Below are 27,966 nucleotides of genomic sequence, written 5' to 3'. Positions count from 1 at the left end.
ATCAATCGTAGACAAGCAAGAGCACTGGACACTGTCCGTTCGATGAGGTGGTTTAAGCATAGTTCACCTGCAACTAGTATAAATGCAAACCGTCGTTGCACAAAACTGGCATTAGTTACATACCTCCGGTTCCGTTGAAGCTTTCATCATGAGGTCCTTCCAGATATTCATACTGTGCGTCACGTTATGCATCACCATCTCCGGTAAGGGCAGGATTCTGCTACTGGCATTCAATTCCTCAATCAAACCCATCAAACGTTCGACTCACAGCTCATCCTACAACCGCGGACGAGGAAGTACAGCACCGTGTTGTTGGTGGTGCCGATGCAGCGCCAGGTGCCTTCCCGTACCAGGTTTCACTCCAAGGATTGTTTGGACATTCGTGTGGAGGTGCGATCGTTGACCGGCAGTGGGTACTCACAGCAGCGCACTGTGTTCAGTTCTCAGTGCCGAAGGTGATGAAGGTGCTGGTCGGCACGACGCAACTCAACGCCGGTGGACAACGGTACGGTGTGGAGAAGTTTTTCTCCCACAGTCGCTACAACCAACCGAAATTCCACAACGACATCGCACTGGTGAAGTTAAACGCAACGCTCGAGTACGGCGAGTTCGTGCAACCCATCGCATACTCCGAGCGGGAGCTGCCGGAAAATGCAACGCTTAGGATGACTGGTTGGGGTTTGCTGTCGACGGTCGGGCCCATCCCTACCAACCTTCAAACGATTGAATTGAAGTACGTACCGTACGAGGAATGTAGGCGGCTGCTCGAAGGCGACGTAGTCGACATCGGACATTTGTGTACCTTGACGAAGGAAGGCGAAGGTGTTTGTTTTGTAAGTTGTGTGACCCATTTTTCGTACCCCGGATTGAAGAGCAGCCTGTTTTCGGTCCCATTTCAGGGTGATTCTGGTGGACCGCTTGCTTACGATGGCAAGCTGGTTGGTGTCGCTAACTTTGCCGTCCCATGCGCCAAAGGTTTCCCGGACGGGTTTGCCCGCGTGTCATACTATCACGATTGGATTCGAACGACGATGGCTAACAATTCATAGACGACACACGCTACATAATTCTTTCGTTCGCATCGATTTTAATTACTCATCAGTGTGTGTGTGTGTGTGTGTTTGTTGCTTAAATAAAGACTTTCTACTATCTTCACGATCCTACCTAGTGGCTTTTAACAGTACGTACGTAGCACATCGACTGCTGTTGCTGTTTGTGCGTCTCTACCCTTCTAGCAAGCAGCACACAGCCTAGAAAATATGTCGGCAAATCGGGCACGTCGATTTGTTGCTCGTGCTAAACCACCGGTACAGGCAGGGTCCGTGGAACTTTTTCCTGCACGTTTTGCAGGACAGTTTTGGCAGCTGGCAGGTGTCTTGATGGATAACGCTGTAGCACACGTAGCATTCCTCGACACCCTCAAACTTCCGATCCAAGTTGCGCTTCCACAGCGACAATCCATCGTTAATGGAACCGTTCTGCAAAGAAAACCAAAGCTCGAATTATTTAACCTCGAACAGTAAGGGCCTTTTTGAAGCATTTTACCTGATGAGTCAGAAAGATCGACAGTTGCATAACGACCTGGCGGGACTGCAGCCGACCTCCGATCTGTTTTCCACCTTCCACCGTTACCGCACCGAGCGGGAAATTGCTCGGCAACGTAATGTGCAGCTCGATCTTTGCCTCATCGATCGAATAGACCGCCATGACCTGTCGCAACGCGGAATGCACCTTGATCTGCATATTGTCCTGCCGATCCTTGCGATCGATCAGTGCCTGAAACTCTTCCTGACACAGCAAACCCGACACCGAGTTGGCCGTTATTTTGCTAACGATCGCCGAATAGCGATGATTCAATCCGTTAAACCATCGGCGCACGATGACGGGCAGGTGGCGAAGCGTTTGCGCGTACAGATGGCAGGCGTACCGTTCCAGCTTTGTGCTCGGATCTAGTAGGCGGAGAAACATATTGCTTATAGTTTAAACTCATAGTAGTCATCGTTTCGAAATTCTTAAACACAGTTCGATAGACACGTCTGGAAGCCATCTTTCGGTTTACACAGCATGGAAAATTCTTGTAAAGCGACCTGTTACGAGCTGTTTCCCGATGCTCTTCCCGCATTCGACACAGTTCCATCGCTCGAAGCGGAGCTGCGGCAAGGTGCAAAGGAGCGATTGGCCAGCAAAAAGCTAATAGCACAACAAAAAGCGACCGAAAAACGGCACATTGTGCCTACCGTTACGAAGCTAATGTATCCAAGCCCACCAAAGTACCGAAAATGTCATCACAGCGATAACTTTGTGCTGGATCGGGAGGTGCTGAAACCAGACGATCATATTGCTTTCATTGCACGTCCGAAAGAAGTGGTGAGCACGCCTACCAACTGTTAGCAATTCTCACTTCCGGTTTAACGATCCGTTTTCTTTGCTTCATCCCTTGCATAGCAACCCCGAAAGAGACCGTATTACATCCGGCACAAACTTTCCTCGGCAACGAATCGCATCAAAACATTAGCCAGACCCGGCACATCCCACGTTAAGGCCACACTCGAACACTATTCGACACAGCTATCGCCAAAGCAAGTGCAACACCTGCGCAGCCGCTTGGAACCGAAACCCTTCGTAACGATCGAGGAATCGATCGGGTACGCCCGGCAGCAGCGCTCGGATGATGCAATGTGGCGACGGCATATGGCAAGGCAGGAACGGAAATTACTTCACAAAATTCACCATTGGGAAATTGAAATACTGCGTCACACGATGGAAACCCTAGCGAAAAGGCTAAGAGAGTTCTATCTCTCGCCAGCTGATCCCGTACCGCTAACGGAAGAAGCGGAACGCATTTCTCGGGAAGTGCTCGGCTGTATTTGTCGCTTCTTGGACGTACCCATGCCCGCCGGAAGTCGTAAGGATAGCGACGCGACGGACAGCGATGTTATCGATGATTTCTTCGTCGAGTTTTCGCAAAAAGTGGGACACTGGGTGTGGAGAATGATGCAACAGACTGGGCTATCGTTCTGCAAACAAAAATCCTTCTCATACGCAAGAACATCGGAATCGTTCATATCCGTCAATTCGAGTGTGTTTGAGCTACCGGCGGGTGGGGATGAAGTAGCTGTTGGGGAGGAACAGTTGGATCCACTGAGCATCCTCTCGCTGGAGCTTGTCCACGACTGTCTGGATGCGGCGGTCCTTACCGTGGAGCAGGGCATTTTTGAACGGCGCAACAGTGTGTGTATCGAAAGTGAGGTGAAAAGTGGAGTGAAGGAAGAAGAAATTGCAACAGAAATGGGTGAAACTAGCGAAAAATGGAGTGAGCTGGAGGGTTCGGATACCGTAACAGAACCAACGTTGGAAGCACTTGACGACGATCAAGTGACGGTTATAGAAAATATTCCAAACGATGAGACGGATGAAGAAATGACGGACCCGGTCGGGGCGGAAGAGCTAGAGGAAAATCGGCAGCAAACTTAAAGCGTACCACAACTTACTTTTGATCTGATTCCACTCCATGCTGGAAAACATTGCCTGCCCGTAAACGGCACACGAGTCCGGATTACGCAGCAACTCCGGTGGCATCAGCTTGAACAGTACTGGCAGGAGAAGCTGTAAAATAAAAATTTATTACCACTAATCCAAGCTGACTCGCTGACAGAAGCGTATGGGCGTAAAGTAGCTTACTTCTTCAAATTCATTGCGCGCGATCCAGGACGTGTAGATGGATCGTAACTCGGACGACGCTTTGGCACAGATACCGAGAATACAGTCCCACAGCAACAGATACGAAAGGCAGTGCGATCGAACTGCTCGCTGCTTCTCACGCTCTGCCGCGGACAGAGTCGTTTCCACGTCGGCCGGTTTGTAGTGGAAATCGGTCACAAAATCGGCCAGCAGATCGTCGTGGTATTGATCGAGCTGGAGCCTGAAACGCTGCAACAGATGCCAATCATCGTCGTCTGGCTGTTCGCCGGACTGCTGCTGCTGTTCGTTTGCGTCAGATCGCTTGAGCAGCTGCTCCTGATCGCGTTGCACCAGTCCGACCGACAGTGACTTTAGCATTGCGGTGGCCGCGTACCGGACCCGTTTATTCCAGTGGCGAACGTTGGTGAGTGCGAACGCAATCAGATCGTCCAGGGATGTGTTTGAGTCCACCTTATTGGCCTGAAGGAAGGGAATGGAATGGTTAATAGAACGAAGGGGATGATATAGGCATTTGCTTTACTCACCTTAAAGACGTGGCTAAAATCGATCGCTTCCACGTATGAGCAGATGCTATCGATAAAATAGTGATCCGATTTTCGTTGGCAATCTGAGATTGTATTAAAAAATTCATAAATATCTTTAAAACACCATGAAATAGAAGAAAAAGAAAACAGCCACCTCACCTAACGCATTAACAATTCCAATAAATGCCTTCAGCAGCACCAGATTCACATCCTTCGCGAACACATTGTCCCACTCCTCGATCACGTTCGTCAGCAGGTCCGTGGAGCTTCGTGTTCGCTCAACGGCAAAGTACTGCATCAGCCCACTGAACAATCTGAACAGGGCAGCTATGAAGAGCGATATCTGTCGAACGAGAAAGCAGAACAAAATACATACTTCCCTCCATACCCAGTAATTACCGCAGCATTAACCTTACATTGTGCGTACGGTAGTGCGGGAAGCTTTTGGCGACGGAAAGCGTCCACGAACTAAGCGCGATGCGGATGAAATCCCACTTCGGGACGTCGAGCTCGGAGGGAAAATGGCGCAACACCACCGTTAGCACGTTTGCCACCTCCACGTCGAGGAAGAGCTTGTTTCCGTCGGCTTGTGCAAGATCGCTGAAGAACCACAGAAAAGAAAACAAAACGACAACCGACGCATTAATGCAAGCGAACCAAGCGCGGCCGAAGCACCTCGTCACTCACCAATTGTAGAGCAGCAGCTTGTTGGCCGCCTGTCTGGTGATGAGCTCGTGCAGTACAATCAAACAGTTGCCTATGATTTTCCTATCGTTCAGCTCGTTGTAGTTGGTGGAGAAATGGTTCTCTATCAGGCAGCGGGCGGCCGACAGCTTAACCATCAGGTCGAAATAGTTTTCGAACAGGTTCGGTCCGATCGGAAGACATTTGGGTTTCATTTTGGCGCTTAAACACTGCCAACAAGCAATTCGAATTAGCGGTTGTTGAGCGGGGGTTTTGCGAATCGATAACCAACCTGCACAATGTTGATGTACGCCACCAGCTCCTCACTGTTGGTTGCAACGGTTGAAGCATCCTCGTAGAGCAGGACGGGCCCATTCTCCTCGTCCGCGTACTGGTCGATCGCTAGCAGCGTGTTCAGACTCTTTGCCCACAGCATACCGTGCTCGTTCGCCAAGGCAAACAGTTTCTGCTTGAGCTCCTGCACGATGTCACGGCCCACGTTTCTTAGCAGCAGGGACAGCTTCTCCTGCACCGCGAGTATCAAACCCTCAACGATGGATTCAAGCTGAGCACAGAAATCAGAGGAATTTTATTATTATTGTATACAGCCATAAAAACGAACGCCAAATGCTTACCTGTTCCGTGCTGTACAACACCGTATCCCCGACGGAGGCCAAATATATCACAGACAGTACCTTCTCGTAGATCAAATCCGACCACGAGTGCAGAATCCACAGCTCCTCGTTCGCATCGTCACTGCCCTCGCACACATCCATATCATCTTCCGCCGGCGGTTCATCAACATCCATTCCTTCACTGGGCTCGCTTTTCGTTGGCGTAAGCTTCGATTTGCAGGATAGCTTCAGCACAATGCCCACTGCGCAGAGTGCTCGCATGAGAGTATTGCTCATGCAAACTACAAACTGATCCTTCGACAGTGTTGGCGAGGTGTCGCACTTCGATTGCTGCGTAATGAGTCGTCCCTGCAGCAGCTCGATATATTCCGCCAGATGCGCTATCTCTTCCGTTTGCCCGCGCACCTCGGTCATTCGCTTTTCGAACAGTGGCTTCAACATGCCATCGATCTGTTGGTAGCGTTTCGGTTTGTCGTGTTTGCTCGATTCGGTGGCACAGGCAATCAATTTCGCCGCTATTTCGGCCACCTTCTCCAGCAGCATCAGTACGTCCTGCTCTTCATCCCGTGCGGCGGCAAGCGTGCACAGCCGATCATCGATCGTACCCATGCACTGTGCGATGAGCGTATCGTCCAGCTCAATGTCTTCTCCGGCAAGGGCATCCTGCCAAGCGGTCGTTGCTTCCCACAGTGTATCTTCCGACAGCTGCTCGGTGACTACATGATGCACGCTAAACTCGAACAGCGTACAGAACAGCGTGCGGTGCAATTCCGTGAGCCTGGCGTCACCGCATATGACGGGCATTATTTGTGCGAGAAAGCTTATGCATCCATCGTGCAGCTCCGGCTTTGATGCGTCCTGTGTCGGGTTCGTAACGGTTTGTATGATTTTCCGGCACGTTTCCGGATCGATCAGTATTTCACCGTTGCTCGCTACGAAGAAGCATTTCTGAAGCAGAATCATATTGTCTTTCGTGTTACCGCTGGCGACGCCGACAGCACATTCGATGATGTTGCTGGCTACTTCGGGCTGTGAAAGGAACAGCCTGATGTTCGGCTCCTGGCATAGGGGATGGCTAAGGGCGCGCAGGATGATCCAGCTTTGCACGGTTTTGTTCGACATCTGAAATGAGAAGAGGAGAACAGAAAAAAAACATAATGAATGATTAAATTTTCGATAAGTGGAAAAAGAAAGTTCTTGGGAAATTTAATAGTTTGAGGGAAAACTCTACAGATTCAATGGGCCAACAAATTTTGCAAAACAATTTAAAATTATTGTAGACTAAAATTACTATCCTTAGTAAATATGAAAGAGTGCATTTAAGAATTCTAGCTATGTTTATGGGGTAGGATCCGAGACTCCTTTCGGGGTTCTCACAGACTCTCCTACCCAACTTCCTATTCCGTAACGTCCGCGTCGTACAGAGCGGTAACTTGCCCCACCGCCTATCCAATCTTGGGTACACGGGCTTGTCCCAACCCCTTCGGCGGATGGTGGTGCAAGGCTGAACAGGAGGGGGGTGGGCAGACCGGGCAAGAACAACACCAGACACCAGGCACCGACGCCCAAACAGGGAGATAGGCTGGAATGCAGCAACTATGCAGGGGTATTGCGGCGTTGAATACCGCCTACAAGATCGACCGCCTTCATAATCCTACAACATCAACAAGTCCTATTCGCTGAGAAGATAATCGCAAACTATCAGAGAGGATTCCGAAACGGAATATCGACCACTGACCAGAGATCTTCACGATGCGGCAAATCTTGGAGAGCGGAGCAGAAGCTCCACTCCTACCATCTCTTCATTGATTATAAAGCCGCCTATGACAGCATAGCCAGGGTAAAACTGTACGGCGCAATGAGCTCTTTTGGAATCCCGGCCAAGCTTACCAGGCTTGTAAGAATGACAATGGCCATACATCACATGCCAGGTGAAGGTGGATGGAAAACTCTCAGGGCCCTTTGCTACCACCAAGGGCTTACGCCAGGGAGATGGGCTCGCCTGTCTCCTCTTCAATCTGGCGCTAGAGAGAGCCATCCGTGACTCAGAGGTGGAAGCTTTGGGGACCATCTTTTGCAAGTCAATCCTGGTCCTGGCATACGCTGATGACATAGACATCATTGGTTTAAGGCTCTCCTATGTAGCAGAAGCTTATCAAAGGATCGAGCGTGCGGCACAGAACCTCGGGTTGGAGATTAACGAGGCAAAACCCAAAATGATGGTGGCAGGGGTACGCAGAGGTGATGTACAGATAGGTGACCGCACTTTCGAAGTCGTCCAAAACTTCACCTATCTGGGGTCAAAAGTCAGCACCGACAACAACATTGATGTTGAGTTACACAGCGAATGGGTGCTGGCTGCCAACCGGTCATACTACAGCCTGAGGAAACTTCTCCACTCTAAATACCTATTGCGACGGACGATGCTGGGACTGTACAGAACATTTACAGACCCAGTACTTACATACGCCGGTGTTGGGGCGGTCCGGTGGCCGAGGCGATTACGGCGCCGGTCTTCACACGGCAAGACCGGGGTTCCCATCCCGACCGCCTCTCCATACGTAGGACTGACTACTTTACTACAGGTAAAACTAAGTCACAGAAAGCCAGAAAAGGCAGACCGAGACCTCTTGAGGTTGTAGTGCCAAGGAAGAAGAACTCACATACGCCTCTGAGACATGGACTCTGTCCAAAACTGACGAAGCCCTCTTAGCCGCGTTCGAGAGGAAGATGCTCAGAAGGATTTTTGGCCCCGTATGTGTGGAAGGACAATGGAGGAACCGCTACAGCGACGAGCTCTACGATGATCTCTCCATCGTGCAGCAAATTAGACTCGCTAGGCTCCGGTGGGCTGGTCACTTTATGAGAATGACACCGGACGAACCAGCCCGTAAAGTCGTTTTAGGCCGTCCACACGGACAGAGGAGGCGTTGTAGGCCCACATTGAGATGAAGTGATGACTTCGTTGCGTTTATAGCAACTTTTTTTAAACACTTTGGACACTTCTGAAGAAGTATGATATTTAATTTACTCGGAAAATAATTTTCATTTGAAGTTAAATATAATTAGCAAAAATGCTTTTCAAAAAAGTGTTGAGCATTTTTCTTTTATCTGTAAAGCGCAATCGTACGGTGCAAATGCATCAATTCAGCAACTGTTTAAAAGGCATTTAAATATACTTCACGCCATGGGGAACCCTCTTTAAAAGGTCACTAATGGCAACGAAAATAACACCCAACAGGGGGACATCGTCCGCGCAAAAAGGGCATCGCTCGCACCACCCTTCATCAAGCAAAACTTTAATGCTTTCGAAACAATGCTGAAAGCTGGTCCCCCTTTTTGCAGCCAAACAATTGCCATTATTGAACATTGTGTACCGTGCTAGCATGCCTGCGATAAAAGGACATGTCAAGCACTGCATGAATGGAACTGCTTAGCGTGCGAATGGTACTTTAACCTAAACAAACCAGCGGCAAACGTGTATGTCTGCATTTTGGCAAGACATTCCACTGCAATCGCTACACCGGAATGTCACAAAGCACAAGGCACGCGATGCCCTAAAGGTGAATAGACTCTCGGTAACGCTGGTGCAATAAATTTTCCCTTTTTGCGCGAGGCACCGTGACATAAATCTATGAACCATTGCCACGCGTTCAGCAAACGAGCTGATTGAAATGTACATCACCTACCTTTATCCATTTGTTTAGCAGCGCTAACCGTTCCTCGGCGCTGAGATATTTGTACAGGATCATGACCAACTCTACGACGTATTCCGATTGTAGCTTGGCGTCCTGCAACCACCTGGCAAACGTATCGAACAGACACTTGATGTTTTCGCTGTCGTGCGCCAAAAACACAAACAGTTCCCGGCACTGGAACGCCCGCACAAGATACTCCAGCTGCAGTATGTAGCCTTCGTCGCGATCGACACTGATCTTCGCAATGTACAGCTGACAGATGCGATAAACGAGCAGCTGCAGCTGATTCTCGAACCGATTCGCATGATCGCCGGTCGTTAGCGGACAGGCTTCACCATCCACCGCATCCGTGCTTGGATTTTCGACGGCAAATTTCACCCGTTTGTGCGACGTTCGACGTAGGTTCTGTACCAGCTCGACGTGTGAGTCGGTTATGCTCGCCGCATTATCCTTGCAGTGGACGCTCTCCTTCACGACGCCGTACAATCGCTCCCAGAACGTCTCGAGCAGCCGGACGTACAGCTTGTGGGTGGCACTATGTTGGCACCAGTGATCGAGCAAGTTGGCCATACTCTGGAACACATACTTGCCTTGCGCGGCTTCGCTCGTAATGCACCAGGCAATCACCCCGATTAGATGCTGATCGAGCAGGTGCAGACAAAAATCTTCCCGTGCCGATTCGAGCATCGTTTCGTCGCGCAGTGCCTGCAACACCACGTACTGGAAGGCTTCGTAGTATGCCTGCGAAACGGCGGTAACATCCGCTCGACTCGACTGCACCGCTTGCAGCCCTTCGTTCATGCTCTCGAAGAAGTGGTGGTAAAATTTGGCCAGCCGTTCGTCGCCGAGCACCTCGCGCGTAAATCCCGACACGAGCGGAAGCATGTGGGGATAGACGCAGGCAGCATTTCCTGCACCACCACTTTTCAGTAGCTTCCACAGCTTCGGAAACACGGCCTTATCGAAGTTTAGATGGGTGTGCCAGCTGGTTAGATTGGCCTGGATCAGTACAATCGAGCTCCACACGTGCGTCACAACCGTCGGGTCGGTTTCGTCCAGGAATTGGAACACACTGGTCGTTATCTGCGCTTGGTGCTGCTCCACCAGAAACGGTGCGTACTGCAACAGTGCGGAAATGACCTCGAACCAGGCGGATCGAATGGCGGCCGTTTTGTGCTTGTGATACGTCCAGAATTTAGGATTCTCGAGCAGCTTTGCATTCTTGTCGGCCGATTTCTTCAAACTCTCCGGAGGAATTCGGCTCAGGTAGAGCGCATAGCCCCGCAAGCTAGATATGAGCACACGCTGGTACTTGTTTTCACACTCTTCCGGCGTATGCGACCTGAAACGGGGGGTTGCAATTGAAAGTATCGATTTAATAAGAGTAATCCTCCCGCTCGACGGGGTAACGCTCACTTACTTCGGATTGCTAAGTGTGATGGCCGTGTGGATGGTAAGGTTTTTCGTGTAATACTCCAGAATTTCGCTCTCACAAAACACAAACACGTCGCTCACCTTGCCCGGCGGGAATGCACTGTTGAACGAATTTAGCGCTGCACTGGCGGCCGGACCGTACGTATCATACTGCGACGAAATCCAGGCCGGAGCGAGCTGCTTCAGGAAGGGTGCAATTTCCTTTCCAGCACGGCTAACGATTGCCGCCTGCGCTTGCTGCGTTGCTTCACGCACCCGGTGCTCCGCATCGGTCGACAGATTAACGAACAGCCGGGGCCAAAACGGCAGTACCGCTTTCACGACGTCCAGCTCGACCGTGTTCATCAGCTCGGTAAACTCGACCAACGCTTTCTTCTTGGTGGTTGGGTCTTTCTTCAGCATCTTGCGCAACACGATCTGCAGCGTATCGTCCAGGTTGGGGTCCATCTCGCTCTCGGCGCTGTGGTTTGCGTCGATCTGTACGAACCCGGGCACAACCGGCATGCTCGTGCTGTCCAGTGCGGCGAACCCGAACAGCGTCGGCACGGATGTACCGAGCAGTTCCGCACTGCGGCCACTGCTCGAAGGCTACCGGATAGAAAGCCCATTCCGATGGAAAATCGATTAGCGCGAGTGGTGAAATTGATCCATAGGCGGAACGCCACAGCGATGGCCATGCAACCATGTACACGTCAACTACGGGGACCACCACATCCCGGGGAGAGACGGAAGACGAGACTTACCTTGGTGTTACCTTTCGTACGCTTCCCACCCATTTTGAGGGATGTTTTTCGATGTTTATGCGAATTGCGAACGGTGCGCTGGGCTGAGCAGTAAAGGGCAGCAGTTATAATTGTGGCTCCCGTTGGATCACACGACTAATCTCGACCAAGTTGGCCACTGCGATATGATTCCAACACGATACGCGCGCACACACGCACACACACGCCTGTCAAACACTACTACGGCGCCAATACGGATCAGAGGTAAACACAACACACCTAACCTCGTTTTTTGTCAACAGTATGTTTGGAACTTTCTACACTTTCAAGCACTAAATGCTTACATAAACCACTTAGAAAAATGGATTATTTCCCTTTTACACTGAACTTTTCTTTGAGCTCGTATTTTGCTCCTACTCCAGCTCAGAACGGCGTTTGACGTTTCACCTGGCACTGTGTCAAACATATGTGACATGTTTACGTTTTTTTTTCTGCGTGGGACAACTGTCAAACTACTGTCACATGGAGTACCGCAAACAAAAAGCACGTTGTTTTGTTTTCCGCGTGTGTTGATCGGTTGGAAAAAGGCTTCGAAATGGCTAAATTACTCGCTTACTATAATCTGTGTCCGATTAATAATGTTGACGATTTCCTTGGCTTGTCGCGTGATGTTGATCCGGGTTGTGTTATCAACACGCTCGGTCGAAATATCATACTGGTCGTGAAGGTAAGCTCTCGGAACCGGGGGAAAACAGCGGTGTTTGTATGTCGCCCCCCGCTGTTCAACTCGATTTCTTGTCCTTTTAGCTAAGCAATCAGAGACAAATCCGAAGCTGGACCGTGCTGGACCGTCTCAGCAGTAAGGTGGTGTACGATTTTCGATCCGAACGGTACGTCGGTGTTTTCGGAGGGAAATTTATACGGTGCTGGAGCCAAGATCACAACGATATCAACACGGTGAAGAAGGTGAAGCTGTATCGCTCCGTACTGGACCTGTTCTCGCTGGCAAACGGTCAAACGTTGTTGCTGTACACCGATGGAAGCTGCGAATCGCTCGAAAGTGCACTGGAAACGCGAAAACAAAGCAAAGCGAATCCGACCGACGGTACAGGGGCGGTACAGAACGTGAATCCAAAAACGCACACAATCCGTGACGTGCAGGTACTGGTGCTGGACAATGGAACACCGCTGCTGACGTACTTTGTGCGGAAGGAGGACGATGGTTCGCTGGAGCTTCACTATGCGCTGCTAAATCCGGGCGATTTGAAGCTGCAGAAAGGGTTCGAAAAGATTGCACTGCAACGGATCGGTGATGATATCAAGCTCGCGAGCAGTTGCATCGTGGATGGCAGTGATGGACCTTCGCTGTTGACTATTTGTAAGTTGCGATATTGCCACATCAGCTTCGGCTATACAAATTGATCCATTTTTGTTTTGTCTTTGTCGCCAGGGTCTGATAGTCGCATCTTCAACCTGCAGCTTTCCCTCGGCCAATCGCCCAAGCGCGAGGAAGGTGTGGGCAACGTTATCGAAATGGTACAAACGCTCAACGTGAAGCAACCACTCTCGATGACCTGCATCGGCAAGGACTACGTTGCGTTCTATGCGAACAACAAAAACCAGGACGGTGCCATACTGGTCCTGTTCAACGTACAGTTCAAAGTGTTTCAGGCGAAACAGTTCTTCAAGGTGTACTTTGCGTCGTCCCGCTTTTGGGTGGTGGAAAGCAACATTCTGCTCGCGTTCGGCCAGATGCTTGCGGTGGTGCCGTTTAAGATAAGCAAGAAGCAACTTTCGGACATGATCGGGAGCCAGCAAACGTTCGACCTAACGCACACGGTCGACGACGAAAGCATTAACGAGGAGTGCGAGTTTCTGGACACATACTCGTTTAGCGAGTCAATGACCGAAAAGGCGAAGCAAGGTGGAGTGTTTGGCGAGAGTAACGAAAAGGACGAGGAAGACGGCGATACGGGTGGCAAGCCATCGTGCCCCCGGTTGTACAGTGAATACGAATTTGACGAAGCACTTCGTGAGGCTTACCGCGAATCGTTGCCGGTCGATGTGGTGGAGTGTGACTCGCTGCCGGAGGATATGGTACAGATAAAACTGTTCAACAATGCCGATTATACGCTGGGACCGTTGATTTTGAGCGAAAAGTTTGAAATTATTCTAGAAGAGCTGGAACGTAGCGGATACTCGGAGGTGGAAATTAGTGACCGTATTGTACCGGTGCTAGTGCAGGGAAAGCTTACCGTCGATCTCGCCAAGTGTCTCAAGCGCTACTCAGTCATCTCGGAACGGACGATCGTTAAAGCGCTTAAGTACGCACTGTCTCTACCCATTCCCGAGCACGACGAAGAACAGGAGACCGAGCAGGAAACGGTAGAGGTACCGAAAAAGCTCGAATCGGAGCTACCCAATCAAGACATCATCGTAGAAGCGCAAGCCAACCACCCGTCCCATCGCGATCTACTAAATGTGGTGCTTTCGTGCAGTTTTAACCGTAAACCGATGACGCAGTACATCCGGAAGGAGCTAGATTTTAGCTCCGTGACGGTACTGATGCAGCATCTAGAGCATCTACTGCTGGATCCATCGGCAACGCTTTCCGAAACGCTTCACAACGGTGACACGTTCGATAGTGATGAGCAGACGGTCAGCTGGATCATGGTACTGCTCGACTCTCACTACCAACAGTTTATCCTCTCGACGGAGGACACGTTGCGCGCCCAGTTGCAACGGATGCTGGACATCGTCCATACACACATGGAATGTTTGCATGAGCTCCAATCGCTAGCTCCTTCCTTGCGCCGCATGATACAGCGTAAAACGAACAAATCGGCACGCGATCCTAGCCAGTGGTACAACGTTGAATCGATTACGCTATACTAGATACGAGCAGAGGCAGAGACAGAGAGTTGTCCTTGTATAGGGGACGGAAGAATAAAACAGCCAACGCCGAATCATCTACGTGTGGGTGCCGATAAGCCTTAAAACGCTGTTTACATAGCTTGTGTTGTGTATTTACACGATGGATTAATCGTTCTGCTAGGGCCTAAACAAAATTCACACTTTAAACGTTCGTTACAGATTGAAACAGCACAGCCTTACGGGAAGCTTATTTTTTCTTCGACTCAGCTGCCACCGATGCTTCGTCCTCGGCACGGGCCTTCTCGTTGTACTCCTTGTGCCAGTCGAGGTTCATCTTGGCGACGGATTCTCCGCGCTCCTGCGCCTTCTTGCCGCTAATCACCATCACGATGCACCCGATCGCGGTAGCAATCATCATGTAGTTGGCAATCTTGATGCGCACCTGATTGCGAACACGCTCCATCTTTTCCTGGCTACAGTGGAACAGAATCAGTATGCCATTAAAATACCCTCCTAGGCATATTTAATTCTAGAGCGATCGTCACTTACCTAACAAAGTTAGGAACATCTTCGATGCTTTTGTACCGCTTGGTAAACACCAGCATACGTTTCTCCAGCGCATTCGGTGAGTGGGTGTGTGTGCTGATGGTCGATCCATTACTGCCGGATCCTGCGGGAGAAGGCTTCGGTTGCTGTGGCTTTTGCTCGACCTGGGAACAGAGCGATCGACCGGTGGTGGTGCTACGTGATCGTAGCAGCGTCGCCGATCGCGAAACGCCAGACGATGTACGTGCAATTTCGCATGCTGTGCGTAAGTAATTCATCCTACGTGCGTAGAAAAAGGAAAGAGGGAAAAAGAAAGAAGCATATCATAAAACCGGTCCCGGTGTTTTGAGTGAGATGGATGGATGATCGGAGTGCAACATAGATTATGGATTGCACACTCGATGCAACGGCTAAAAAGGGTAATTCATCACGGTTTAATGAAACAAGTTAAGGTAGGTGAAATAAGATAAATTAATGTTTTAAATTGAAATAAAAAAAGATAAACATAAACTGAGCAAGACCACAACAAGATTACACAATACTTACGCGAAATGAAAAACACAGGGTCTTGGATGGTTCTTACGATTGAATTTGATTGAGAACGTTTGGCACACACAAACAGCTCCACAGGTACACTTACTTTTGAGAAAATGATCAGGAATTTCTTCCTGATGCACTATTTATTTGGAGAGAGAAAAGGTATCAATCGCTGGGAATCCCTTCCCCCACCAACAAACAATTCGCTACAACAGCAACAAACAGCTGAGCGAACTGTCATGGCGCTGTACACACTAGCAATGTCATTTGCAATTGCAGATCAAAATCGTGTTTTTATTTCCATTTTCAAAAAAAAATTGAAATTTTACAATGATTTACAGAGTAAAAATTTTGCGTGGCCCTGCCTTGAATCTTGAATTTGTAATTCCTAGATTCAATTATTTCGATGGTATTTCAATAATTCCACATACAAACGCTTGACCGCTAGCTTCAACGCTTCACGAAACGCTTCAGAGCAATTTGACAGCTTCCACCGCGGCCTGTGTTTGTTTACGTTTCTGGGCTCCCGGTGCGTACGTCGAACACGCTACAGTGCAAAAAGCGTACAAAACCGTTTTAATATAAGCTTTATCTGCAAACCTGCTCCAACTACTCTTTCTATTAGCCATCTACCGCGTTAGTGTGCAAACAATGGTGGATAAAATTGATCCCGACAAGGAGCAGAACGCTGCGGAATATGGCGTACTGCAGGGCGACCTCGTGTTTATCCGCAACAACGAAAACCTCATGCAAGCCATTGACCAGATCCAGCAAACGCTGGCAAACGTGACCCGTGAGAACGAACATTACGCCAATTTTACGCTGGAAGAAAAGATTCGATTCGATTCGCTATGTGCGTTCTGTGTAAATGCTCTGTTCTGGATGCACGAGAAGCTGCTCGGCCGCCCAAACACGGTTATGGTAAGTGCGAACTGATTGTTGCTTGAAGACGGTATGCTAACAGTGCTACTTTGTGTTACTTCCTACAGGATGACATCAAATCGGATCTCGACCGTGTGCGGGAAGCGATGAAACGGTTAGAGATGGTACACGATAATCTAACCAAACGGCCACAGCTAGACAAGCCCGCCGCAAAACGATTCATCCGGGCCGGGCTCTATGATTCCAACGAGCAGGCGAGCGATGCACCACCGACCAAGAAGAAACGGGAGAAGAAAACGGAACCAGAATGACCCTGGTACATGTAGGGCGAAGGGAAATTGCATTTACGAGCGACAAGTGCAATGGACAGGATTTTTCTTTGAAATCTTGGAGCATAATATACTTTACTAATAAGGGCTAATCGTTTCGTTGAACGATCGTAAGGCGATCTTGAATTGATTTGTTATGAGAAATATGGACTAGGAGAAATTTCTAGTTTACTATAACAAGTGAGAAACAGTCGTTATAAATACAATTTAAAAACGTTATAAATTCAAATTAAATCCCTATACGTATAATCTAACATCACATCTCGAGTGCTCTTCGCGAGAACAAGACCATTAAATAGTGAATCCTTCAAACCCATTTTCCCTGCCACTAACGAATGCAGCAGCTACAAAGACTTGTCCAAAATAACCAAAAAGCTATCCTCATTCATCATAAAAATCATTGTAACTGATGGAGGTGACCGTTAACGGAACGACACGCTCCAATAGATTCGAAGTATTTGTAGGATGGTTCAGGGATTTGGGCAGCAAATATCCCACAAAAATGAACGTAGAGTAGGAGGTTTAGTCACATTTCATTCGGGTTCAGAAATGTATTGCCATTGAATCGCTCAATGCACACTGTAACGGAACAGCACGGAACACGCAACACTATCAACAACAATGTCTAATGGCGACGCCTGCGAAATACGACGTGATCCTGTCGCCGGCAGCAGCGACAGGAGATAAAACAGCGCTCGGTGAACAGAAAACTTTCCCATCTGTGCGCGGACATGTTTTGCTGCGTGTTATCCGGGTTCAGCCCGCCAGCGGATCCAACGCCAACGACGGCATACGAGCTCAGGAAATAAATTTAAAGTAAATGGACCTCACACCATGTCTTTGCACTCGCCCGATAGTGGGGTGGTAGGAGCGGAAGAAATAGTAATAATAAATGTTAGAAAATAGTGGCGAATAACGGTACAACTTATAATAAATATGGGAAAGATTTGGGAAAATGTGAGCTAAGAAAATTGAAAAAAAAATAATAAAAAAAACACTAACAGAAGCAATTTAAGAAAATGAAGAAAATGCAATAAAAAAATAACGAAAAGCGAAAACAGTACAATAGAAATAATAGAAATATGAATTATGTAAAACAAAAAGAAAGAATAAGAAAAGTTAATTGAAAACTAGAAATAAAAATCAAATTTATAGGAAGAAACAAACGATTTATCTTTGAATTTCCTGTGGCAGTGCTCGCTAGCAGCAATCAACATTTCCCACTGACCACAGCACACATCGCATCGAATAAATCGCAACCGAACCAACAGTGCGTACTCCCGTGCTGGATGGAGGCTCTGGCACGAGGCGCACAAGAAAATATGCGCCTCCATGCAGCAGTAAAAGCCATGCATTATGTAAGGGTTGGAGGCCACACGTTTGTGTGTACCTCGGTTCGTAGTACTGTTCGCTATTTTTTCTGCCTTGCCTGATGCCTCTGCTAGAACGTATCCCGGAAGTTGGTGATGATGCCTCGGTACAGTGGATAGTTTCAAGTGCATGGTTTATGGTTGTGCTTTCCATACTACCAAACCCTATCTGCAACGGCTGGCTCGTCTACACAACACATCTCGTTCTTCGAGTAATACACTTTCTTGCCCAACGCACTGTGGCGATCCACGGTCTCGGAACGATGATACGACGCACCATCAGCATGCTACACATTGTGTCACGGAATGGGTGCTTGGTTTGGAAGTGTGTGCAGGCAACAACAAAAAATCTACTGCTAGAAGAAGAATGGCATACAGATATGCTGTACCACACAATCTACCAGTCGCCGCTGCTAGCATTCCTCCTTTTGCCCCATTAGGGCTGTGGCGCACTCGGTCTGTAGCTGACGAAGTGTAACCATTACCAGCGCCATTGCAGACGGTAGTTAGGTTTGTGATCGTTAATAGATTTTTGGAAACCAGGCCTTTGTGGGCTGTTCGGAAGCCGTTACGCCCGGCACCAGACATGCCACACCGTATGGCACGTGTACGTGATGCAGTGGGTGTTGTTTGGTTTGTAAACGTAGGAGCAAGATTGAATAAAAAAAAGAAAGTTGGAGCCGAAACTAACTAGGCTGGAATTAATTTGAACTTGAAAAAGTGCCGCAACAAGCAGAGGCAATCCTTGGGATTTTTGTTGCGAAGACAGTTTTGTGCTGCAATGAGAGCAAAAAATGCTGTTTCAAATGATGAATTTTTAACTCAATTTTTTGTAATAAAAGGGATAAACTTTCAAAAGATAATCTAATAGAAATATTATAAAGAGTTTTCTAAGTTCAAATCATTGTGGAAATATTAACAGAATGTTCAAAAACAAGTTGAAGGACAGCTAAGCTCATATTATTTGTATACGCCTAAATGTAGGCAATTTGCAATACAGTATGAATTTAAATATCGTATTTTTGCGTGTTTAAAGATCCCCTCTTAGCTCAAAAATGACCGTCAAGGGGGTCTTTATAGACGGGGAGTAACATTCTTGGCAACCTGGACAGTTAAGTTCATATCTATCTATTTTTTTTGTATTACAAGTGTGTAATTATTTCTTACACATTATCAACTTTGTATGTTCTGTCTTATCTTTCGAATGTGTTTAGAGCTTTTTTATATGCCATATTCTTCTAGACCTTTTTTCTTATAAGCCTAATATATAATACTAATAAAACCAGCACCCGTAAATCCAGTAAATCGGATACAGGCCAACATTTGTACAACCATGGCTGCAATCGGTTTCGGACAAATTCGATACCATTCGATCTTGCGAACTATTGACTATCAACCCTTGACATTTTAAGGATTTGTTCATCGTCTTGAAAACTTTACACCTCCGACGATAATTTTTTGATGATAGAAGCTAATATAGCTTAGAATTTTTCCCCTTTCAGAACTGCATAACTTCAGGCTCAAACAAACGTAAATGCCGTATGAAATTAAAAAGCTAAAGTTGATAAATAAATATCTGAAAAAAATGAAGAAGAATTTCTTTTCAAAATATATTAACTTTTTTTTCAATAAAAACGAACCATTCATTTGCTCAAGAGGTAATACCATCCGCAACAAATGTAATACTTATTCGAACAACTCCCAGTCAAACGAAAGCCTCACCAGAAACCATTAATTAATTGGTGCTTCTTGCTAATGCAATCGCAACCATTATTAACAGTGCCACTGCGAAGAAAAGAACGCAAGGAAAGCGAAACTCCCGAACGCAGCTGGCCTCACTGTCTTACGATGGGATTTCTCAGACCACCATTCTCATTACTTCTTTCATTACACCGCTGCATTTGTGCTCAACGAAACCGGTTATTTCGATCATCAATTTCAATCTGTCGCTGGTTCAGATGCGTTTCAGCCGAGAACACCAGTAAGCACAGTAGAACACGTGTTTGGTTGGCAGTACGCGTATCCGAATCCTTTTTGTTCCTCTTCGGGTGGTGCTACGTGCACAAGAGACCGTTTCGATTGAAAGTTCTACATTCTAATTAATTTTCATTCCTCTACAGTACACTTCGGGGAACACTTTTCATTGGGTTGGGTTTGGCTTTAATTTTCAGCACAACCAAGTGGAGTGCGTAAGGCTGGTTGTTCACGTGCTGCTACACGGGCATTGACAGCGATTACGATGGATTCCCCTGTGGTTTCTCCCATCTTACAAACCCACCATGTCAGTGAACTTGAGTATGTGTGACTTCATTCGGGAACAAGGCTTAAGGATAAAACTTTAACAATATGTTTTTAAGCGACTTTTCAAACGGTGTCACATCCCGGAAGAGGATGATCATTGAAAAACTTAAGCACTGTTTTGCGGGAAAATGTTGCGTCCATCGAGCGCTCGGTGGATGGAGATCGATTCTCGCGAAACAGGATTCCGCTTTTGCTAGGGAAGGCAAACACATAACAACAAGTAACATGCTCGTCAGTCGTAACCTTTTTATGGTCCCGAAAAACGAGATTGTGAATCGGAAAAGTTTATATTAAAAAAGTTCGATTATTCTTTAACGCTGCGGGCGCTTTCTGTTCTACCGTAGTACTGATTAATGCTAGCGCCTAAATTTATGCACTTACAGCGTTGTAAGCGAGAAGCAATTTTGACTAGCATTACCTGCTGTTGTAACGGGTAAAGGGAATCTTTAAAAAGTAGAATATTAATGTTGCGCAGAACAAAATGGATGAATGAATCGATAGATTTATTGGCATTCTTTCGAAATTGTTTCACTGTTTTTCGAACCCACCCTCCAATGCATATATTCGGCTCACATCAATCAATCGAGGTCCCAACCGCTTCGCCCGGTGTTGAAGCGAAAATTCCGATAAAATAATTAACTCAGCTTGAATGGTTCAAGTACCATTTTCTACTGTCGCTTAGACACTTTGTTCGGAAAAGTCCTTGTGATTACACCTTTAATGGTTTGAGAGAAGGTGTCGAGCAAGCTTCTTTGGAGGCAGGCTTTACAATGTGACTAAACCATGCAATACCAAAAAACGTAATAGTGAGCGTCGCTAGTGATAAAGATCGACCTTTTCGGGGGGAAGTTTCGTGAATTTTCCACTTCAATAAACAAACATGACATCGTGGTTGACATACCATTAGACGTGAAAATTTGTTCGTAGATGCTTCACTGAACCTTACACCCGTGACTGGAATTGAAAACTTTATTTTGATGAAAATTAAGCATAGTTGATTATTAGGTTAGATATTAGTCGAAATATGTGAATTTTTGGATATCTCTTAATACATTTCTAGCTAGTAATTTTCCAACATTGAATTTTTCTTTTATCACGCCGGAAAGTATGCAATTAATTTCGCTTGAGCACCTAAGATACTTGTGTGTCATTCGATGCGTTGTTTGAAAATTCGTTATAACTTATTACACACATGTTCGGGTTATACAGGATCAGCAGACGAAAAACTTCAATGTCTCTTCCCGAGTGATTAATAATTGTCTAAAAACATTGCATACATTTAGGTGCATTCAGCAAATTATCAAGGAGAGTAAAATCAAATATTCATAGCTACCATGTCCCTGCGCCTGCTTAAAAAGTTCCTCACATTAAACCATCCAACAAGCTTAACGTATGTCCCCAACACAACTTAACAGGCACTTAACTACTTTGTTGGATCTTTTTTGTGTGTGTGTGTATGTGGGTTTTCCAACGACCTCATAAAACTGTGTGTAATCTTTCCGTTATCCTGGCCCGGTCCAAAATTCCACATGACCTACAATCGACTTTGATCGCAATGGAACAATTCATTTTTGGAACTACAATCCTCCCCGGCAAACGCAAAAAGGTCCTCCCTCTACACACACACACACACACCCTATTTTCCTAGAATAGGTCATACCACCTGAACCGTGCCAGAAGTGCGCAACCCCGCAACGGGTTGGTCGGGGTGGTCCTTTTTTTGCGTATCACATGATACGCCGGACCGACTGGTACCATCCATTACACTGTCGCTGATCAAAAACTGAACAATCGTTCAGCAGTGAGACGCTGGATTGCCTGCGTGGTCCTGTGGGGGTGGGGGGGGTGGTGTAGATAGTACATCGTTTCCAAATTGCAGCCATAAATAAATCATAAAAGAGGGATTACCATGCTATCGTTCATTAAAATTCACCTACCGCAGAGATAACAAAGCGAGCGGGCACCGGGTATATGGGACAAAGCTGAATTCGGGTGTCAGAATTCATCCGTAGCTTTTTGACTCACAGAGATAAATGGGAGCTGGCAGAGCGAGAGAGAGAGAGACAGCTGAAGGGATAGAGATGGACAGGCAGCTAGAACAAAAATATTTCCCTCGTAAGGGTTGTTTGTGGCTCGGTGTGTACCGAAAACCGTTTTCTCCAATAAAATATGTCATAAACCCTGGATGTCCATCGGACGATGACCGGACGGTGCTGTACGCATCTCTTTTCTATCACTCTGCCGTGCTGATGCTAGTGAGATGTACCGGGAGTAGTTGACAGTTGTGAATCTACGACTTTTTGCGGTACTAAGGTTAGGCTTCAAATCTCCACCCAACCGAAATGAACACATAGAATCGGAGCGGAAAAGGAAAGAGCTAGCGGGAAGGTCAATGAGGCTTGCATCGGTGGCTTAGTGGAGCCAGTCATCAAAATCCATTCTTTTATTCTGCAACCCCCTGCAACATTCCTGCGAAGGTGCAAACACACATCCGACCTCCGAAGCGCATACACTACCAACGGCTGACTTGTCAGGGTGGATGGCAGGATGAGCAGGAATTAATTTCATTCCAACTGGTGGTTGAGGGTTGGCGGAAAGCCATGAGAGGTCGCCAAAGAGGGTAAATATGAGAAGAAATATTCCATGCAGTAATAATGCCCGGACGTACACACGGACAGACAGACACACACAATGGCAGCATACTAAGCCGCAACGCTTTGCTGTCTGTACCAGTACCTGACCAACCGAGCCGAGGGTTTTGTGCAGATAAATAATTCCCTTACAGTCCGTAAGTAGATATCAGGTGCTACGCGGGAGGTGGGCATTAGAAAAGGGCTTTGCACAAATGCACAAACGGTTTTGTGTTTTTTTTTGCCTTCCCACCAGAGTTGGGATGCATTTTCGAGCAGTGGTCGGTGAAGGTATGTACGTGCTGAATAATAAAACCGATGAAGTCCGGCATTGTTTAGTGATCAATTTTTAAAACGCAATTAAAATATGTCGCAAAACATAATTACTTCAAAAAGGGGTGGAAACATTATTATGGTTAATGTGTTTCGGAACGGAACGAGGCTATTACTACTACAGTTGGTTGGGAGATAAATTATGGAGTCGAAAAAAAAATAAAAGAAAATCCAATAAAACATGAAAAAAGTGCAATAAAACCAACCCAACAGTAAAGCAACAGTTTTATTCGCTTTGGGACAAAAAAGCAACAAAAGTGGATAAATGGCTCATTTAAGTTTGCAATTAAAGTATTACGGATTTACAGCTCATCCTCTTTGTGTTTTAGTATGATTTGTACATTATTAATATATTTTTGGATGAAACCAGCAGCTTTTCTTACTTGCATTTAAGTTTATACGTATTTTTTCATGTCTTTCTGTTCTTTTGCATTTCATGTTGTCTTGTTTTATATTTAATTTTGAGTTTTTCTCATTTGTTTGATTAATTTTACTATTTTGTTTTGTGTTCGTTTTGTTTTATATTTCCGTTTCTTATATCCTTTTTGTTTCCCTTTTAGTTTGATTGTTGTTTTATTTACAGTGATTCACTTCTTTTTAAGCGATATTTATTATTTCCTTTTTATATTGATTTAGTTTTATACTAGAGTATTTTTACCATCCGGTGATATAAGTCTTTTTTAGTTTGTGTTTATTGTCCTATTTTTTTCTTCAATTTTTTTCCTAGGCTGTTATGTACTTTTTATGTTTTATTGGTATGTTATTGATTCAAGCTTTCCTGTTTTTTTTTTTTATATGAAAATGCCTGTTTTTTTTTGGTCGATATTGTTTTTGCCCATCTTTTTTGTTTTTTCCGTCTTTATGTCTTGATTCTCTCCCTATTATTCGAAATTGAATGTTTGCTTTTGTTTTAGATCTTTCTTACTTTCCAATTACTATTATATAGAAGCCTTGTGGTGCTTTTGTTTATTCTTTTGTTCTCTTCACCTATTTTATTTTTTTTAAAGTATTTTTAAACGTTCTGTTGTTCTGACACTGATATTTGTCTTGACTTTACTAGTTTCGTATTATTGTTATGGTTTTGTTTATTTATCTTTTTTGTTTGTCATACTATTTAAAATTATTTTTTTGCGATTGTGTTTCTGTGATCAAGTCACAATTTCATTTCCATTATATTTTATTGTTTCGTGATAAGATTTGTTAAGTTTTTTTTATTTATTTAGAGAGCTGTTAGATTGATTTTAATAATCTTTTATATCTATCATTCGCGAACTCTCTTTTTTTGGTTTTCAAATATATAAGAAACATGGTAAGTGAAGCCTGTTCAACAAAAAGTCAACATATTATTTTTATAATATTATTTAAAGGTTTGCTATACCATCCAAAAAAGTTTAAGAACTATTTTCACAACATAACGGCACAAGACAAATAAAGGTCTATGAATATCTCGCAACAAAAGCGAATCGCCCCCTCATATCAAACACCTCAAGAGCTTTCCAGTCGGTGAAACCTACAGTTAAGACATCGTAGCCGAGTTAAGCTGATCTCGCATCGAAGACGACATCGCAGCATGGGCTAAAAGACGACAACGCAGAACGGCATCGAGCATCGAGAATCTGCAACGCAGCAGAATGCACCGAGCAAAGCGATGACGACGAAGACGCCGAGCAACGCGACACTGGCCACGCGCAGACAGCTCCAGAAAAGGACACCGCTGCACGTGGAGAGCCAACGTGGCCAAACCGTGGGAACCATCGTGGGTTCCCGACAGTAGGGCACAAGCTGGGCGATGATAAATCAGTTGTAATTAGGAGTTCGAAACGATAAGTCGAGTTGTAAAATTATCTCTAGGTTTAATAAAATTTTTTTTATGACCAAACGGTTATAAGAAAGTTTAACTGGCGCCCGAATAGGGACCTTTGGTGAGGAAAACCCAAGTGTTGTGAAGTGCAGTAACCGCGTTAGTGCTTGAGTTACGCCGACATAGACATTCGGAAGTCTATCCCGATCGCCTGTGAAAAGTGAAAACAAACTGATGTGCAGTGAACTTTAGTGACTGCGTTAGTGCTAGTGTCACAAGTGCATAGTGCAGAAGTTATCGAACACTTTAGGCAGCCGTGCGAGTTGGTACCAGAGTAGCCGATAGTTGCCAGCAACAGTCTATCGGAGGAAAAGGATTCTGCCGCCGCACCGAGAAGGAAGACATCACCAAAGGATTCCAAAACCAGCCCCGTCAGAGGAGGTGAAGAAAATCAGCCCCGTCAGAGGAGGTGAAGAAAGCCAGCCCCGTCAGAGGAGGTGAAGAAAACCAGCCCCGTCAGAGGAGGTGAAGGAAACAGCCCCGTAAGTGGAGGTGAACAATGCAACTGTTAATCCACCTGACGAGAAATTACCATTTACAACAAAGGTTGAAGCAACCATATCTACGGATGACACCGAACCAGTTTACTTACAATCCTTATCGCTATTTCATCGATAGAATCGAGTAAAATTAAGATACATAATGTAACAAATGATCCATTAGCCATAATACCGATAGGGAAAGCTAAAGTACAAATTGGGTACATTAGAACAATTCATCCAATAGATTTAGCCGATATCAACGAAACAATAGAGAAAACATTGCTAGATAGTCCAAATGGAATTTTTACTGAACCTATCGACAATTTAATTAGAATAAAAGCTAGCATGCTACAGGACACTTTGGCGAAAATCAAACCGTTTGTGAAAAGGCAAAAACGATGGGACACGATAGGTAAAGTTTGGAAATGGATCGCCGGAACTCCTGACGCCGACGACCTACATGTCATTAACTCCACAATGAACTCCCTGATAGCAGAAAGCAACAAACAAATAATAATCAACCAAGGTTTCAACGACAGGCTGAAACAAATAACTGATGTCGCTAACCAAGTCGTAAATATCGAGAACGAACGCTATGAGTCATACCAAGTAGAAAATCGAAAACTTATTCTGCTTCCCAACATAAATATGTTACAAGAAAAATTGGATGTCATAGAAGACGCTATACTGTTAGCTAAACACGGGATTCCGAGCAGTAAGCTACTATCCCTTGAGGATCTGACCTCAATAGAACAGTTCCTTGAAAAGAATAACATTAAATACAACACACCGGAAGAATTGCTAAGGCAATCAACTGCCCAAGTTGCAGTAAATGAAACTCATATACTATACATGCTAAAGTTCCCCAAACTATCTCCAAAAATCTACGAATACGACTATATCGATTCGATAATACAACACGATGCACGTATAATCGTCACACAGAACTATATATTACAAAATCAAACCCACGTATATTCCATGGCAGAGAAGTGCCAACAACAAGAAGACGTTTATATATGTCCGCAAATCGGCATACAACAACCCACAACATGCATTCAACAAATTGTGAAAAGAGAAGATTCACAATGTGACTACGAAAAGATTTATAGCCAAGGCTTCATAAAAAGAATCAAAGAAGACACAATACTAATCAATGACGTCATAGCAGAAATCGCATCAAACTGCAGCAAAATGAACCAAGTACTGAACGGTTCCTACGTCATACAATTCGAAAATTGTAACATCATCATTAATGGAGAAATTTATTCAAACAATGAAGTCACCATTCCTGGTAAACCATTTAAGTCAACAACAGGAATTAACATTGACAAAGGCGAAATCAAACATAGACCGCCTCTTCAACTGATACAAAACCTCACAATAGAACACAGAGAAAAGCTAAAAAGTATCAACCTACAAAACGACTCCTTGAGATGGAAATTTAACATATTTGGAGGAACATTTGCGTTAATATGCATATGCGCATGTATAATATTTCTATTCTTCCAATTCAAGAGAACTACAGTAAAAATAGACATGACTCAAGCGAAACAACTCGAAACCTTTGTCAGCCGACCTATCTCGTTCCACGCAGCAGCGAGACTTTGAGGGCAAAGTCACTTAAGAGGGGAGGAGTTAAGACATCGTAGCCGAGTTAAGCTGATCTCGCATCGAAGACGACATCGCAGCATGGGCTAAAAGACGACAACGCAGAACGGCATCGAGCATCGAGAATCTGCAACGCAGCAGAATGCACCGAGCAAAGCGATGACGACGAAGACGCCGAGCAACGCGACACTGGCCACGCGCAGACAGCTCCAGAAAAGGACACTGCTGCACGTGGAGAGCCAACGTGGCCAAACCGTGGGAACCATCGTGGGTTCCCGACAGTAGGGCACAAGCTGGGCGATGATAAATCAGTTGTAATTAGGAGTTCGAAACGATAAGTCGAGTTGTAAAATTATCTCTAGGTTTAATAAAATTTTTTTTATGACCAAACGGTTATAAGAAAGTTTAACTCTACCACAATGCTGTTTCAACTCGAGAAACCCCACATCGGTCTATCATCTTCCAATTTACCCTCTACCGAAGCTTGGGTAAACTTTAAATCCCTATCCCATGCCCACCAGATCTAAACGTTAGCCCGCAAGGTTAGAGCTAATTTCTCGTGCAAGTGATAAACTGGTGTAAATACAGGCGCACAGATTGTGGGACGCATTTACATGCCCATTAGCAACGATTCCTTCCTTTGGTTGCTGCCAGATGATAGGGCAAGAAGGAAAGTACACACACACACACACACACACACACACAAGCCAAAAGACAAAAGAAACAACTTCCCCTTTAGGCAGCTTTTGCCGAATGCCAACTTATCGGTTCTGATCGGTTTTGAGCAGATAAAACGCTCATATGTAATAGG

General features: G+C 45.8%; 6 protein-coding genes across 7 annotated transcripts; 4 read left to right on the top strand and 2 right to left on the bottom strand.

Annotated features, from left to right (window-relative positions):
- The first annotated feature begins 41 nt into the window (after positions 1–41).
- On the top strand, positions 42–1,163 carry LOC118511361 (chymotrypsin-1-like). Its single transcript, XM_036054323.1, has 3 exons — positions 42–203; positions 271–833; positions 900–1,163. Exons 1-3 carry the CDS (start codon positions 149–151, stop codon positions 1,047–1,049), a joined length of 768 nt encoding a protein of 255 aa, XP_035910216.1. The 5' UTR covers positions 42–148; the 3' UTR covers positions 1,050–1,163.
- On the bottom strand, positions 900–11,842 carry LOC118511354 (E3 ubiquitin-protein ligase listerin-like). Its single transcript, XM_036054314.1, has 13 exons — positions 11,421–11,842; positions 10,664–11,265; positions 9,235–10,585; positions 5,546–6,667; positions 5,203–5,475; positions 4,914–5,140; positions 4,643–4,826; positions 4,386–4,569; positions 4,227–4,309; positions 3,682–4,161; positions 3,492–3,606; positions 1,546–1,949; positions 900–1,478 (listed from the first exon to the last, which is right to left on the bottom strand). The coding sequence occupies exons 1-13, from the start codon at positions 11,451–11,453 to the stop codon at positions 1,251–1,253; spliced, it is 5,286 nt and encodes a 1,761-aa protein (XP_035910207.1). The 5' UTR covers positions 11,454–11,842; the 3' UTR covers positions 900–1,250.
- On the top strand, positions 1,989–3,634 carry LOC118511358. Its single transcript, XM_036054319.1, has 2 exons — positions 1,989–2,367; positions 2,446–3,634. Exons 1-2 carry the CDS (start codon positions 2,065–2,067, stop codon positions 3,472–3,474), a joined length of 1,332 nt encoding a protein of 443 aa, XP_035910212.1. The 5' UTR covers positions 1,989–2,064; the 3' UTR covers positions 3,475–3,634.
- Positions 11,843–11,907: 65 nt separating the features above from the next.
- LOC118511355 lies at positions 11,908–14,398 on the top strand. Its single transcript, XM_036054315.1, has 3 exons — positions 11,908–12,126; positions 12,207–12,777; positions 12,850–14,398. Exons 1-3 carry the CDS (start codon positions 11,995–11,997, stop codon positions 14,292–14,294), a joined length of 2,148 nt encoding a protein of 715 aa, XP_035910208.1. The 5' UTR covers positions 11,908–11,994; the 3' UTR covers positions 14,295–14,398.
- On the bottom strand, positions 14,371–15,597 carry LOC118511363 (UPF0389 protein CG9231-like). Of its 2 annotated transcripts, none has more exons than XM_036054325.1 (3): positions 15,460–15,597; positions 14,823–15,098; positions 14,371–14,746 (listed from the first exon to the last, which is right to left on the bottom strand). In XM_036054325.1, the coding sequence occupies exons 2-3, from the start codon at positions 15,095–15,097 to the stop codon at positions 14,521–14,523; spliced, it is 501 nt and encodes a 166-aa protein (XP_035910218.1). In that variant the 5' UTR covers position 15,098; positions 15,460–15,597; the 3' UTR covers positions 14,371–14,520. The 2 variants fall into 2 exon arrangements, with proteins under 2 accessions (XP_035910218.1, XP_035910217.1); XM_036054324.1 differs by having other exon boundaries at positions 15,366–15,592.
- Positions 15,598–15,849: 252 nt separating this feature from the next.
- LOC118511364 lies at positions 15,850–17,587 on the top strand. The gene is made up of 2 exons (XM_036054326.1): positions 15,850–16,277; positions 16,346–17,587. The coding sequence occupies exons 1-2, from the start codon at positions 16,008–16,010 to the stop codon at positions 16,547–16,549; spliced, it is 474 nt and encodes a 157-aa protein (XP_035910219.1). The 5' UTR covers positions 15,850–16,007; the 3' UTR covers positions 16,550–17,587.
- Positions 17,588–27,966: the final 10,379 nt, after the last annotated feature.

The sequence above is a fragment of the Anopheles stephensi genome, chromosome 3 (assembly GCF_013141755.1).
Source record: "Anopheles stephensi strain Indian chromosome 3, UCI_ANSTEP_V1.0, whole genome shotgun sequence".
NCBI classification, from domain to species: Eukaryota; Metazoa; Arthropoda; class Insecta; order Diptera; family Culicidae; genus Anopheles; species Anopheles stephensi.
The sequence above is the reverse complement of the archived record's forward strand: the minus strand, read 5'-3'. Positions and strand labels throughout refer to the sequence as shown.